The sequence below is a fragment of the Ciconia boyciana genome, chromosome 1, assembly GCF_034638445.1.
Source record: "Ciconia boyciana chromosome 1, ASM3463844v1, whole genome shotgun sequence".
In the NCBI taxonomy this organism is placed as follows: Eukaryota; Metazoa; Chordata; class Aves; order Ciconiiformes; family Ciconiidae; genus Ciconia; species Ciconia boyciana.
The window spans coordinates 103905295-103921709 of NC_132934.1; the positions used below are offsets into that span (position 1 = coordinate 103905295).

A 16415-nucleotide genomic window follows, 5' to 3' on the forward strand; every position below is an offset into this window, starting at 1 on the left:
ATACTAAATGATGTGTTTCTGTATATAATTGCGTGCTTGTATATGTATTTGCTTACTTACAGTATAAATACAAATAGCGTACCTATAATGATAGAAGTCAACTTTTAAATGTGTTGCATGTATTCAAGGTCTGGCACATAAACTGCGCCTGAGATGTTGTAATATATCAATATCTATTTAGACTTCTATAAAGGATCTCTTTCATACTTTGTCTCTACATAAAAACCAAAACCCAACCAAAACCAAAACTGAAAAAAACATTCTCCCCAACCACTTGTCTTGTATTTTTAAGAGGATTTGGGTTATGGAGCACCTTTAAGAATGATCAAGTCACTGAGGTAGATGTGTTACAGATTTCTAATGCATATATCTCCTGTATATGCAATATTGTTATAACCATTTCTGTCTTACTAAGGTCTCATTGTTCCGTGATTACTGAGGCAAACCCATGAAGCTCACTATGAGTGATATCTTAGTAAGCATTTCAGGGACAAGTATTAGGAGACTTTTTCTTTGTTTGTTTACAGAAGGCACAAAGTATTTACAAAACAGTGTAGATCACCCCAAATTCTGCATTTGCAAAAATAGTTTCAGAGCTTCAGACTGTGTTTCCTTTTAGCAATTAGTTTCTAATAAAACTGTTTTAATTTGCTGATTCCATCTTTGGTTCTTTCTTTTTTTAAAGTGAATCCCACCATTTTTCTTTATATATTATAGGATTTGGGGATAAAACCGTATGTCTAAATGAGTAATATTGTGCTAAGCAGAGCCACAGTATAACTTGCTTTGTGAAGCACAGATTTGCTTAAATTCCAGACCATTGTCTACATATCCCAAACTGTAAAACAAAATTACTTACATCCCTCATTACAGTTTGTATAACAGCATCAGAATTAAAGGTATTACTGAGCTGTTCTATGTTTATCAGTTAACCTACTGTAATGTCAGACACAATGCTTAATTTCTATGAGCTTTTAGTATTATAGGTTTTAGTTCCACTTGTTGATAGTTCTTTCTTACAATTAATTTTTTTCATAACCATTCATAATTAAAAATTAGCCCCGGAGTATCTATTTTATATCACAATGAGAGAATTTGTATCACCTTATATGATTTTAGAAAGCACCGAATGTAAATGTATTGATGGTATACAAGATTGGAAAATGACTTTCAATTATTTCTAAATCGGACAAGCCTATTTATTGTATAAATGGAACTTTATAGATTATGTAGTTGTTTAACTTTTTCTTTAGAACAACTTCGGAAAAAAAGGGAAAAAAAGCCATAAACTTAAAGAGATTCTGATGGTGCTAAAGTGTTGCCAAGCAAACCATAAAAGATAAGTCAAACTGTAATTCTATAGAAAAGCTATGAAATACTTCTACATATGTGCTGTAGTTGTTTTTGGGTTCCCGAAGCTGCTTGTGTGTAAAGTCAGCTGTGGAAATGGCTGGCTAGCTAAAAGCTATGATTCCTGCAGCTTGACTGTTGTGGGGAGATATTTCTTCTGTGAAAACAGTTGTAAAGTGGAACATCTGAAAAATATGTTCCATGCAAAATGGATCTTCACACACATTTATTTTGACATTTAGGTTTGATTTGAGAGAGAGAGAAGATTCTGAAATAGCCATTCACAGATGGCTTGTGCGGGTTTTATTTTTTTTATATGCTTCTCTGTGTTTTTGGTTTAGGATGGATTTTTTTGCATGTGTTTGCAGACTTGTCAATCCCGCTCTTCCCCCAGATCACATGTTTAATTTTTTATGACTTGAATTTTTGTCCTTTTTTCCAGAAGCTGGTGTTTAAAAACCAAAAAGAAAAAAGGAAAAGGGGCAAAAAACTCACACCCCAACCCCAAAACAACAACAACAAACCACCCCAAACCAAACAAACAAACCCCCCCCCCTCAAACCGCACCCCCGCCTCCCCCCCCAACCCTACTCACCATCCTAAGGTATAGCTTCCTATGATAAAAATTTTCTTGGCAGTGAGTGAGAATTTATGTATTTTGTGGACTTTGATAATACAGTGGAAAATTTTTCAGGAAGCACCAAATTCTCCCATCTTTACGCCTTCAGCAACGAGTAGATGTGGGAAGTCCGGAGGGCCGTGCGCTCTCGGCTGGGGGAGCGCGGCCGGCACAACCTGGTGCGTGTTCAGCTAGATGGGTGACATGCAGACGTTGTGTCTCTGGCCACCCTTCTGTAGGGCTGGACTCGACCTCTGTAGCCTTTACTGAATTGAATATCCTTTCCAGGTGGGAGTCAGAGTGAATTGTTAGAGCCTGTCTGTTTTCTTTTGAAGGTATTCAGTGAAAGCCGCTGCCCTTAAATTGTGGTTGTGAAATGTGCCTGAGAAGCAGGTCCATCTGTGTGTGAGGAATAAAAACTCTAAGTGGCGCTGGTAATCTCTTCTTTGTGAAATGTCGGTGTGAAATATCCCTGTATTGCAACTGTAATTATGAAATGAATATTCAATGTATTCAGTTATTTTTCTTTAAGGAAACCAGATGTTGAGCTTGCGCTGAATGCCATCAGTGATACATCTCTTGTTTGTTTTGTTTTCAATCCCAGAAGAAGTTAGCTGTATACAACAAGATGCAGGAGTCTCTGGAAGTGACCCTTCCCAGCAAGCAAGAGGAGGATGAGAAAGACCAGCCTGCTGAGATGGAGTACCTTAACTCTCGCTGCGTCCTTTTCACTTACTTCCAGGGAGACATTGGTTCAGTAGTGGATGAACACTTCTCAAGAGCTTTGAGCCAAGCTAATAGCTTCAGTCCAGAAACTGCCCTTACCAAGAGCAAGGCAGGGCTAAGTCCCCTGTGGAGAGGTAAGAGGAGCAGTAACTTGCTCTCTGTGGTGTGGCTTACTCGGTCTGTGTCACGGTAACGCATATTGCATTGCAGCTGAAATTTTGCTCCTCTGTGGAGGTGGGAAAATCCCCCTCAAATTTGAAAGAACCGAGTTGCTTCTTGGGGTTGAGTGATCTGAAGTGTTAAAGGAGGGAAGAGGCGCCATAGGCATGGAAGAAGCAGGCATCTCCCTCTTGCCATAGCCTGCGGCTCCGCTGAGGCCTGGAAAGAACGGGGCAGAGCTCATGTGGCTTCACAAACATCTGCTGCAAGGTTGGAGGCTTATTTTTAAGCTCCAAATGTGAAACTTGGCCTGTGAGGCAAGAGCAAAGCTGTTCAGGATGCTGGCCTTGGACATGGGGAGACCCATGCAGCCTTCTCGGGTGACTTTGCCAGGTGATTAAGATTCGTCTACGGCTGCTTTCCAGGTAGGGAGGAGCCAGCACAGGCTGGAACAGGCTTGGGTGCAAGCCCTGGCCCACATGGCTGCAGCCGTGTGTGGTGCGTTGCAGCCTGCCCACGGGCAGAGCTCACGGGGGAGATACATCCGGCGCTGCTCGCTTCCCATGTCTAAAATGAGGACGATGTTACTCTGCTTCTGAGCAGGGAGTAGACACGTCGGTGCTGTGAGGCATTTGCGTACTGCCATACCACTTATGTCTTGTAATGCATATAAGCATGATCAACGTAACAAAGAGCAGATCTTGCCAGATAAACTAGGCAGACCTTACGGATAAGATTTCAAAATTGGTGGCTGGAGAAAGCGTGCCGGTAAGATGCTATTTACATTTTGTTGAATGTGGCAGTCTGGGTAGTTTTTCAGATCCACAGCTGCACTAGTTCGGACCATGTCCTTATGTGGACTGGCAAAGGGCTGCGAACTAAGTGTTGTGAGCAATGGCCTTGCATCGGGTTGAGTGAGAGAGATACCGTGAGGATCCTTGTAGGAGTGGTGGTGTTCATAATCAGCGATGTTAGGGTGAGAGCGTATTGATAAAAGTCACAGGTAATAGAGAGAGATGGGATTTTTAGAAACTGCTGTAAGAGAAAAATAGCACAGAAGGACTTGCTTTCCAGAAGGATGATGACAAATCCGAGGAAGTTTAAGCAAAGGTCAGCACAAGTGGCTAGGGAGCTAGAGGAATTTATGGCTTGAGCCGGGACCATTAATGTTAATGGGAAATTTTCCGTTGACTCGACTGAGAGCAGGATTGAACCTATGCTTACTAAAAAGGAGACTGGAGCATTTATAAATGGCCCAGACAGGCTATAAATGTTTTAGAGATGGGATCAAGGCAGTCCCCAGAGACCCCAAGCCTACAGCAAGCCCTCTTTACTGAGCTTGGAGACATACCATGGGTGGGGTTGCGTGTCTTCGCTTTGGCCTCAGACATACCCTGCTGTTTTTCCCTGGCTCTCCCCATGGTTGCACAGCCCTCCCCAGAGGGCTCTGCAGGGGACAGGGTGGCCTGGCATAAGGGTTCTGCAGCCATGCTGCCTCCTGACCCAGCGTGCCCCTTGCAGTCGGCAGGGAACAGAGGTCTGCGTGTCCTGAAAGTCTTCTGGGGATAAAGTAAGGGGATATGCCCTCTGCCATCACTGCACCTGCTGAAGTGGTATGAAAATCCCCGGAGAGGCTGCTGGGCAGGGCTGCTTGGTTCTGCGCTGTGGACGCTGAGAAAGCTGAGGGTATTTGCTTCTCCAGAGAAGAGAAGCTCACAAGAGTTTTGTCAGGCCCAAGTGAGTTTCTGAAACATGCCTGCTTGAAAAAAGTGGGGAAGGAGCGATGCTAACACCTTGGTCTTCTGGTTCATGCACAGTTGTCAGAGATGCTCAGTTACAGCAAATGGATGTCAGTTTGTATCCCATTACCTAAAGAAGTTAAAATATCCTTAGCTTGAAGATCTTTTATAAATAACCTTCATGGGTAGTCAGAATCTTTGTCAATAAATTACTCAAAGATAGATAAATAAATAAATAAAAGCCTTTGTGTTTGCAATAACTGTTTTGGAAGGTACAGATTTAAATGAAAAGTGTGTGGGCATGAACTGGCTACTCAGCTCACTGCGTTATTTCTCCTTTACTTGAAAGGAGAGTTTAGTAATGTTTTCTGCTTTTTTTTTCATCTTGTTGTGGATATTTTTAGTGTCCTGATGGACGAGCAAACTGTAATTTCATCATTAAAGTGATATTGTGAGTTTTTTTGTTTCTAGGAGAGATTTTGCTTATGTATAGAAAATAGAACCTGTTGTCCTGAAAAGAGCAAGTTTTCATCTTGATCAGTTTAGGCTAAAATTAACTTCAAAACTGACTTTTTATAAAATATAGTTCCCTACAACAGGATCCGGTAACATGGACTTTGAATATTCAGTCATAGGTGTAGCTACCTGAAATCTTTTGCAGGGACTAATGAAACTAATGATACCTTGAAACTAATGTTACCTTAATGGTATTTTTATCAACATGTTTTCCCTAGCTGAAAGTGTTGGGGTTTTTTCTTTCTTGTGTTTTGTGGGTGTTTTTTTTTCTTCCTGCCTTAACTGAGAAGTAATGTTGTAGTACAGAAAATTCCATACATTGTCTTCTTTACAGCATGTGTACTTTGGCATATTTTCAGTGCGTGTTGGCCAGCCACCATGAACATTTGCATTAGTCACCACTTCGTGGTAACTGACATGTTGCCATCTCCCTGCCTCTCTGTACTTAGAATAGGAAATTGTGGTAACTGTAGTATCTTTCCTGGCAGACAATTTTTGTTAAATGCCTCCTTCCCTGCTCCTGAAAGCCCGTGGAGGCTACTCAGATTATTTATTTTTTTTCCTTCTCAAGGACAGTGCTGCAATGGCTGTTTCTCCATTGCAATGTCCTGTAGAGGCCAGGTATCTGACGTGATGGTATCTGTAAAGATAATTGGTTGTGCTCGCTGTTTTAAAGGTGGGAAGGAAAGGAGACCCTTCAAACACCGTGGAAATGTGTGGTGGTTGGGGGTTGTGGTTCAACACAAAGATGGTTCTTGTTGATGGGGTTGCTGCACACTTAATATTTAGTAGCATCCTCTGTGAGCACTCAGGGTGGATGAAGTTTTCTTGCATGTTCATATAACCTGGATGGACCCTGTATCTCCAGTAACGTGACTTGACCTTGACCAGTGAGGTTGGCCTCTGCAGCTACACTCAGTGGTGTCTTGGTGGGGGCTAATCCATGACAGTTTCTGACAGTGGTAATGGCTTTGAGAAATGAAAAATGGAGATGACCAAACATCTTTTCTGTGGCCTAGACCTTCTGCATGATTGGTAAAGCCAAGCTGGTATGCAATCTGGGATGAATTCATATTGGCAAATCCAGTGGTTTAAAGTGCTCTCTCCTGCTATTAAAGTTGTCCTGCAGATGCTTTGTGGTTTTCTGTGCTTTTTTGAAGTGAGATGGTTTGGATTTAGGGCTTTTCCATGCAGATAACAGCCAGATAGTTTCCAAAAACTCTCGATTACAGAGATTAATTTTCCAGAATACTGGCAATACATTGTCAAGCTGTGCTCCTCTGTTAAGCAGTGAGGCAAATAACAGACTGGACATGAAGAAGCTTGTTTTTGCTTTTTTTTGTCAGCCCTGCTGCCAACATTGTAAGCCACATGCACTCTCCACCTCAGCCTAATCCCTTGTAACAAGGAACAATTTACAAACAAGGAACAATACCAATTTCAGAGGGATGCTGAGGCTTCTGTTACATGCTTGAAGCTCTCTCCAGTCTTCTAGCATGAATTACAATAGAAATTCGTTGCTAAAAAAAGAAGCAACCTTTTGAAGAAAGCCATGTTGGAGTACAGTCTGCTAGATACCATGTTGGAGTAGAGTCTGCTAGATAAGCTTGCAGCCTCTGAAGCAGTTTGGCACAAAGAGAAGTTCTCTATGTTTGTCCATAGTACATTTGCAAAGTTTATTTCCAATATCGAAAGTTAATCAGGCTCAATAAACTGCCTAAATCAAAGCCAATTGATGTGTGGAAAAAATTTCTATGATTTTAATGGATTTTAAAACAGAAACATAAGTGTCCTAGTGATGCAGTCAGAAAACACTTTTACAGTTTTTGTTTCCAAAACATTTTTGTGTAAGCAAAGTTCAGAGGCAGGAGCATTTGAAGAATCTGTTTGTTCTCAATTGTGTCTTCACCCAAGTCTCATTCCAGTTGCTTGTTAAACAAAGCAAAACAAAAGGTAATTTAAAATAAAATATATTTTTGTAAATGTTATATGAGGAATAGAGGATTCCTCGCCTCATCAAATATTAAACTTCCCTGGCTTTATTTCTCCATAGGCTATTTTTATGACTGTTCTTTCATCAGAGGTAAAGTCCTATATTTTTATATTTCCATCTTTGACCAAAAAAACCCGTTTGAGCTGAGACATATTACATGAAGCAGTACTTTCAAACATGACCTGGCAAGAGCATTGTGAGAATGGAGATGCCAATACTTTCCTACACATAGAAAACGCTAACCGCTCCTTCAAAAGAGGAATTTTTAGAATGTGATATCATAATGTAGAGGTATTGGAATCCATTTAAATATAAGTTGAGCCCTAGCTGTAAGAAGCAGCGAGTATTTCATTTCTGACAAAAAGTTATTTCTGTTACACGGATGATTCTGCTTTTCTGATCCTATTGGGTACAGAGCAGCGTGATATATTCTGTAAGGGACTAACGTCAGATGCGTTAGCTACGATCTTTATCCCATCAAGCATGCAATTAGTTTGAGAAGATCTGGTATTCTTCCTTTAGCCAAATGTCTCACATTCTGCAGTGTGACCTGGTTCTCTGTACACAGAAGCATTTACAGCCACAACAGCTACCTTTCTAAATGATCTGGTCTGGTCAGGAGTTAGGCTCTCCTCATAATTCCTGTACCAGGATCCTGAGAGAGCTGCGACTCTTCAGCCTGGAGAAAAGAAGTCTTCTCGGGGGATCGTATCAATATGTGTAAATACCTGATGGGAGGGAATGAAGATGGGGGAGCCAGGGTCTCCTCAGCAATGCTCGCTGACAGGACAAGAGGTGATAGGCACGAATTAGAAAACAGGAAATTCCATCTGAACTCAAGAAAACACTTTTTTTTTTTTTTTTTTTTTTTTTTTAAATTAAATTGAGAGTGGCTAAACACTAGAACAGGTTGCCCAGAGAGGCTGTGGAATTTGGATCTCAGTCAAAATCTGACTGGACGTGGACCTGGACAACTTGCTCCAGGTGACCCCACTTGAGCAGGGGGGTTGGACTAGATGATCTCAGGAGGTCCCCTCCTGCCTCAACTGTCCTGTGATTCTGTAATTGCTGAGGAAGCTTGAGTTCAGTGTTACAAATTTCATAGAGTAGAAAATCATTGTGGGGTTTTTGTCATTAAATTCGTTGTTCAGCTTCAGTCATACTTCATTTCTCTCTTCTCTACTAGAAAGCTCAACAATTTCAAGCCAAAGGAGCAGTTTCCCAACTTCATTTTGGACCAGTTCTTATCAGCCTCCCCCTCCACCATGCTTAAGTGGAGTACACCCCGATTTCCCCGTTACTGCACCAGGCACCTTCCCAACACCAGATCCCAGCAGCTGGCCAGGACACAGCCTTCATCAGACTGCCCCAGCTCCTCCCCCTGCTGCATCTGAATCCTGGCATTATCCTTTAGCATCTCAGGTGAGCCCTTCGTATGCACACATGCATGACGTGTACATGCATCGTCATCACCCTCATCCACACATGCACCATCACCATCCCAGCTCGCACCGCGACCCCCGGTATGGGTCCCTGCTGATGCCTTCAGTCCGCGCAGCCAGGATTCCTGCTCCCCAGTGTGATATGACAAAGACAGATCCCGCTGCTGTCACCAGCGCTACCTCAGCATGGGCTGGAGCCTTTCACGGAACGGTGGACATTGTGCCAAGTTTTGGGTTTGACACAGGTAAGATGGTTTGATTGTGTCTGTGACTTGTTTTAGCAGGAAGAATTTGAGCAAAGAAGTGGAATCCCTGCAGCTGAAGCAGGGCTTGTTCTCAGAGCCTTCTCCAAATATATTTCCAGGTGGGAATCCCTCCTGAAATTGCTGTCAGGGCAGATGAGCTGTGAAACATCCAACTCTCACTGCCTTTTGCTGAGAGACCTTTGTCTGCCTTGGTCCCATTCAAGCCAAATGAGTTGTGACATGATATGCATTTTTTGGTTTAAATCTTGTGGGAAATGGTTAATTAAACTTCCATGTGGAAGCTTCCAGCTTATTCAGCTAGTTCATATGTGCATTCACCAAAATATAGCTCCAATGAGGACTGAACTAATAACTTGTCAGTACATGAGGATTGCATCTTACTCATCTAAATTGGAACAGAACAGCATTTCCTTCCTGTGTAGTATCCAGGTGTCACATGGACAGTAGAGATGCTGGTTGAGCTGTGCTCGCGATCAAACTAAACTTCTTTCTGTAGGGCCTAGGCAGAGGTCTGTGAATTAGATTCATTTTACTGCAGGGTCTGTAGCCATAGGACAGCCTCCATAAACTGCATCTGCATCTGTGAGCTTTGACTGGCAGGCCCTCATCTCAGTGTTAGGAGCAGTCTAGCAGCCCTCGCTGTTCATCGTTGCTTGTGATCAGGTGATGGGTGACTAACAGTTTCCAGCACATCCATCCTGGAGCTCGTATGCACTATTGAGGTCTCCTTTTTCTGCTTGGTATTTATCTGACCAGCAGCAATCCTTGCAGATTAGTACTTCTTAAACACATTATGCTATTTATTAAGGAAACACTAGGTTTGCATCTCTTTCCCTTTTTCCTTAAGGTATCTGTTTGTCTGTCGTCTTGATAGCTCTAGCTAACTGATTCAGTGTGTGAGAAGCACTTCCTTGCTTTGATCAGTGTGCAGGGCAACAAAGAATTGGTGGAGAAAAAAATGCTTTTTCTTAAATATGAAATAATATGAAACCGATTATAACTGAGCTAACCTAACACAAATCTCTCTCTCTTCCCTGAATAGCAACTGGGAACCAATTATCCCTTCTAAATACCATGCCACTTGCTGCCTCAAGAAATTAAGAAAAAGCATAATAGGATTTTTAACACTGGACGATTTTATATCTATTAATAACATTTCCAGCCATGCCAATGATACAAGAGGAATTACATTTTGTGCTTTTGGGTATAAAATGATAATCTGACAAGACTGGGATCTCAAGTTTTGCCTTTCTGACAAACTCCATAATGGGAATGAGCTTCCTTCTCTGAAGCGTGAGCAAACTGTCACTGCCGCGGGTAGAGGGGATGAGCCCCCTGCTCTGACGGTAGCCCCAGCAGTCCAGCTCCAGAGCTCTGGTATTTGACTCACCTTTTGGGGATGGGGCCGAGAACTGCGTAAGGGATTGTTAGTCAGGAGAAACCACTGCCTGGTTTAGGCATGAGTCCAGACTAGGCTGTGAGTTGTTTCAGTGCTGGGCAAGTTGGTTGGCCTACTGCTACTTTGTTGGTAGTAGTACATATAATAAACCAGGGGCTTTTTCTCTTTTCTGTTGGAGCACAGTACCTCAAAAAGGGCTATGGGTGCTGGCACTGCCTTACAGGACTAATATAGCCTTTGCTTGGTGCTGCCTGCTCCTTGTGAAAATCCCCATGGAGGGGTACAGTGAGATGCTAATTTTATCAGGATCCTGATTTGGCAGTGCTTAACAGTGGCTTGCATGTCTGGTAGTTGTCTACTCAGCGTGGGAGGCGGTGGAGAAGGCCTGAACTGTTCATTTCTGGCCCATGCCTGATGTGTGGGTTTTAGTCCATGAGTTCCTGTGGGGGAAAAGAAAGAGGAGAAATGTGTGACTAGTTTGCAGGAACAGAGGATCTCAGCAGAGCAATGTCTCACTTGTTTGTGACTATTCAAAATGGCCACGCACCGAAACACAACAGCAAAACCTCATAAGGCAGCCCCAGTTTGGTACGTAAGGCTTTGGAAACAAGGGAGCAAGCAACAAAACACAGCAGGTAGTGGTAGCCTGTGACATTACAATTATTTGCTCTCTTACCCTGCACACTCATCTCTCCTGTGCTCTCCAAGCAGAGGCTTGCTGGGAAGGGCAGGAAGGCTCTGAGCTCCCTTTTCAGCCTTGCCTGCAGCTTGTAGATTTGAGACAAATGCTTTGGTGACAGGCATTCAAGGCGTGATCATGGTAAAAAGAGGGAGCTTAATTGCTCCAGTGTTTTGCATGCATCTCCAATAGTGTCATCCCAGGGAAGGTGTGTTGTGCTGCCGGGGAGAGGAGGGGGCTGCCGCAGCACCACACCGAGTCGCATCCAGCACTCGCCAGCACAGGTGAAGCTTTTCTTGCTCCATGTCCACTCCAAAGGAGGATTATACTGCATAAGTCTCCACATCACAGAATTTCATTACATTTAACTCTAATGTGAGACAGCAACCTCAACAGAGAGACTAAAAACTAAAGGGCCTGGAAGAGAGTACTGGCTTTCTGCAGCGTAGAAGTGGTTTCTCCAGAGTAGGGTAAGGCCATAGTGGCAAGAAAACTTTAGTTCTGGAAGCCCTTGCTCGTATGTCCCTGGAGAATAAAAGGTATCAACCTGTGGAGCTGTCAATATATCAGATTCCGTAGCTTCAGATGATTTATATAAAAAAAGCTCATTTGGTATATATGTAGACATAGCTTTTCAGAACCCTTCAGATACGAAAGTGATCCCTCCCTCCCCCCTTGCTGTGGGTCGCATTTCTTGTGCTACTGTCACATGCAATTACAGAAACATTTGCAAAATTCCTCACGCTGAATTATATGGAATGATAGTGTTGGGATCAGGGCAGGCTGGCTGTAATCTTACCCTCTTCCAGCTACATTGTTGCATCTCTGCCATACTAAGCCAAATACTCGATCTCATGAATGGATGATGCTGAATCACTTCAAAGGTTAAGAGGGGGTTCCCCTTGCATGCACAGTATAGTTTGGGAATTTATGTTTCAGAACAGATTGTGTGGGACGTCAGCGTATCACCATTCATAGAGCTAACAAAGTATTGATCTGTCTTGCACATCTGTTTGAACTTACATGGTCCTGTTTTAGAGGATGAAGAGGGATTTAGCTACCTGATTCCCATTAAATGTGGCTTAATCCTCACATTGTGTGCTGCAAATTAACCCTTTTGGAAGCTGCTTTATTGGTACAAGTGGGATTAAAGAAAATGCTAGTCTACATCAAAAATCTATTTAAACCTGTTATGTTTGTGGTTGCTGGTATGCAGTGTCTTTCCAAAGCTGAAGTGCCCAAGCTATAATGCTCAATATAAAAATATGTTTTTATATCGAGCATTGATATAAACACATTGATATAAGCACAACATGTTTGTACTTTAGACCACAATTCCCTGCCCCACCGATGTCAAGCAAAGCAAGATCAGCCCCTAACAGTTTTGACTGCAGTTCACAGCATACATACAGAGAGCATTGCTGCAGCCGTAATCCCACAGTGTCGGGGCTAAATCCTGGTGTTTACGTTAAGGGTGCGCAAGCCAAGTTGAGCACTGAAGACCAGGGAGGCGGGGAGGAGAATTGCTGTCTTGCAGTGGAGCTGATGGTTACAGCCATCAGTGTTTTCCTCAGGAGCAGGGCGGGAGGCTGCCCTGCACACTGGGCACTTCAGGTGGTCAGTCAGATCCAGCTGTGCTGGCAGCTGCCAGGTCTGCGGGCAGCCCCGTGGGGAGGAGAGCAGAGCAACTTGCCTGCTACTGCAGAGCCTAGGAGGATATCCTGTCCTGCTGTTGGACAGATGTGCTGGAGGAGCCTTACTGTAGCCTCGGCACACTAAAAGCAGAGCAGGATTCTGGCGTATCTGAGGGCTGTAAGTCTATCTTAAAATTGAGGTGTACATCCTTTATCATGCAAAGTTATGCACATTTAGGTGCATAACTTTAAATTTAGGTGAATTAATCAACATCTTCTAGTCCTGGCTCACTATGGAAAGTCCACTTTTGGAAATGCCTGTATGTTGGTGTGTCACATTGAATACGGAATTTGAGTGGTCAGTCTACTGTCTTCTGTAGAGTTGTCTGTTCACGCACACCCCACGAGTTTGTCACAAGTCATTAAGTTTGTTTAGATGTTCCCACAGAACCTGCATTCTGCTTGTGTGGCAATTAGCTATAATGTGGTATCCCAGAGACAGGGAGTTGTGCTGGTGTGGCAATACTGACTCATGCAACGCAAGCGAGGATGTCTTTGCTAAGAGCAAAATGGTCTTGCAGCAGGCTGCAAGTGGAAGCTTTTGTTAGTAGCAGAGTTGCACTTGGATGACATGTTAGGACTGCAGATAGCCTTGCCATGAAGGAGATGGGAATATAATGAGGAAAAGGCATGGAAAGTGTTCCACGTTCAGTTCTGTAACTAAGGCAACTTTGGTTTTTTGGATTGTTTTCTGTGGCTGTTTAGACTTAATAGCTATACCTTAAACCTCCTTGTTACAGTTATTTCTGTTTGTTGCAAAGACACCTAACTAGGAAGGTGTCTGTTCAGCTGGTTATTCTCCTTCTACCAGTTGCTACCATCAGGTGAACATCCTCTTAAACAGGTGTGTGTGGGGGGGTTTTTTTAAGCTGCTAGGAGCCATGTAACCTGTTTCTCTTCTCATCAGCTTCCATTGCTTCTGGTGGCCTTTAGTGCTCCACTGGTGAACTTAGATGACTTCCTTACACTCTGAAAGGTTTCTGTTGTCTAACTCCCTCTTCTTCCGTTGTTGTTGTCTTTGTTTAAAAAAATTGTAAACAGCAGGGGAAAAATAACACAAAACTGTCATCGCTAACTTTGAGGGAGCTTTGAAGGAAACTAACAGCAGTTTATGATGACTCTGCCTGTGAATGACGCTGCCAGGAAAGCAAGTAACTCTTAAGCAACAAGGAGACATCCTCATTGAGTAAAGGGCCTCTGAACGTGTTTTTATAGGCATGCTTTAGTTGAGGGACATCCCAATTTTTCCAATCTAAAGAAATACGTGCAAGTGCATGTGAAATGGAGCAGAAAGCCCCTGAACAGGGTTTGGCATGTTATACCTGTGTGCTCTACTTTCTCTATCTGTTCACTGCTGGACACGCAAGTGTTCGGACACTGCTTGGGAATCCTCACATGGATAGAGCCATATGCTGTAATCTTTTATGTGACTGTTAATTGCTTTGCAGCTCAACTCTGAAATGATGTTGATCATCATTAAAGATTTAACTGTTTGTACTCCTAAAAGAAGGAGGTGGTGGTCAGACCTGAACCCATCATGCCTATTGGGCTTTCTGGAAACATAGGGATCTTCCTTTTGTGTTTCACTATGTGATCGGATATGGAAAGGAGAGATCCGTGCCTAGCACATGGATCTGTCAATTTTCACAGCTTAACGATCAAATGAACATGGAGCTTCAATGGTTGCAACATCATTGAGGTGTGGAGTTGCACCTACTTACATTAGTGATGAAACTGGCCCTAAATTCTTAGCAGATCAGGTAGTTGATGCATTGGTCTTGGTACACTATGTAGCAGGGCAATATATAGTATGACACAGAGTGGAGCATTGCTGTCTATATAGCAATGATGATTTATAGTGGGAAGTGCACCTTCATTTCACGAGATGTGATTTGCTTAGCTCAAAACGTCAAGGGGCAGGTTTTAAATCAGTGGGTCCTAAGTGCCTTACTACCTCTTAAAATACGCGCCTGCACCTCTCTCCTTTCTACTTTCCCTATAAATGAGCAAGAATGTATCTTCTTTGGGAAGTTTCATCCTCACCTCCCCCTCTATTGTCTGGATTTTAGGTACACGCCCTGTTGGGTGTAAATCTAGTGAAGATTGAATCCCTCTGCAGGAGAGAAATCTCAGATTATAACACAGGTTCCAAGTCTATAATGCTAAAGCCACAACATAGCACCACATTTATTAGATAGTCCTCACTTTTTATAAAGGAAAATATTAGAGGAACTCATAACAAATGCAAGCTGAAAATCATTAATTTTTCCCATGTGGAAGCACTAGCCATTCTTGGCGAAAAATCTGACACTCTGTAGGTGAAATTATTTGAGTTTTTTACTTGCTGCAGGAACATTTTCCCTCTCTCCTCTGTAAGGTGGAATGCCATAGAAACTGTGAGATCCTAAAGTGTCACAGGCCTTTTCTAAAAGAGGTAGGGTCTGTGGCTGGCGCCTATCAGGAGAAATTATGCTGTTGCATACTGGATTGTCTGTGCAGACCTTGCTGGAGGATTTTATCACGCCATGCCATGCTCCAAATGAGGCCAAAACAAGGCAGCGCACACAGGATTTTATCAGCATTCCTGAACTGCTTGAGCCAGTCTAAAACTTAAGTGTGGCTTAAGCTTATCCCACATAAACTATAAAATTGGGAGCAATAGCAATGTTACTAACAAGTCCACTAGGCTGGTAAGTTGTGAGGTTTTTTTTCTTTTTTGTAAATCAAAAAAGTTTATCCTTACTTCAGTTGTTTGGGCAGGGGGAGGAAAAAGCTGTATCAGATTTTAAATTATTTTTTTTTTCTTTTCTGAAATGTAGGTCTACAGCATCAGGACAAGAGCAAGGAAACTTCTTGGTTCTGAAGTTCGGCTAAACTGAGACCAGCTAGAGCTGGAGTAAGCGCAGCTGGGCGGGCGATATAACAGTTGTTGACTCCTTCTGCATGGGGCAAAGGACACACATGAAGATGAAGAGCCAACCATTCTGGTTTTGCTATTGAGCCTTTTGTTTGTAAGGCCATTTATGGGTCCCACAGTGTTGGAAAAAAACAAAAACCTAACTTTTCTTTCTTTCCTCATCTGAGCCTGCTGCAGCTGGGCAACCTAACTCCTTTCTGCTCCTTTAACAGTGTTTTGTTTTGTTCAGCTTGATATTTTTATGAACAGTCTCAATTGTCAGGAAAAAGACTCTTCCTTGACTACAGTGCGCCTCCTTTCAGGAATACAGTATTTTGTAGCTCTTTGTGCATCTATTTTTGTAGAAATACAGAAAGTTTGGGTAAGGATTGATGGGCTATTTTAGGATGACATATTTTTTTTAAAAAAATTGTAAAATTGTTAAGTTCTGTTTAAAGAACTTGCTCTCAGAGAAGCACTGGCAAAAAATGTATAAAATGCTATTTTTAGATGTCTGTGATGTGTTTGTGCATTTTGGTTTTTTTGTTTTGTTACCTCAAATGTCTATCTTTCCTTTCTTTTTAAAGAGCTAAACCTTCCTTGTTTCCACATTACTAGATTTTGATGTTTTTGTCCTTTTGTTCCAGCTTAAGCAACTGTAATTCGCACCTAAAGTTTCAGACAAATATTTTTCCTGCTGGTGTTAGATTCTAGTAAGGGTGTTTTTATTTTCTTCCTTCTAAAGGTGGCTTTGTGCTGTGTTGATTGTCAGAAACTTGCAAACACCTTTAGCATGGAGCAAAGCCTGGGGTTACAGGAACTGCATTTCCAACCCATCCATTCTTTCGAAATGGACCAAATACTCTTACGGATTTAAATCAGGCATGAGTTTGGGCCTCATCCATGATCCATTGAAGCTGTTGAACACAGTCCCCTG

At 42.5% G+C, this 16415-nt stretch overlaps 1 protein-coding gene across 3 annotated transcripts in view; it reads left to right on the plus strand.

Annotated features, from left to right (window-relative positions):
* The window catches only part of VGLL3 (vestigial like family member 3), a 23055-nt gene extending 7062 nt beyond the window's left edge, over positions 1–15993 (plus strand). For 2 of the 3 annotated variants that reach the window (XM_072885896.1, XM_072885909.1), the window contains exons 2-4: positions 2574–2829; positions 8289–8789; positions 15402–15993. In XM_072885896.1, the coding sequence (XP_072741997.1) occupies positions 2574–2829; positions 8289–8789; positions 15402–15445 (801 nt within the window). In that variant the 3' untranslated portion in view covers positions 15446–15993. The remainder of the gene's footprint in view (positions 1–2573; positions 2830–8288; positions 8790–15401) is intronic. The other variant, XM_072885902.1, reaches the window with a different exon arrangement.
* Positions 15994–16415: the final 422 nt, after the last annotated feature.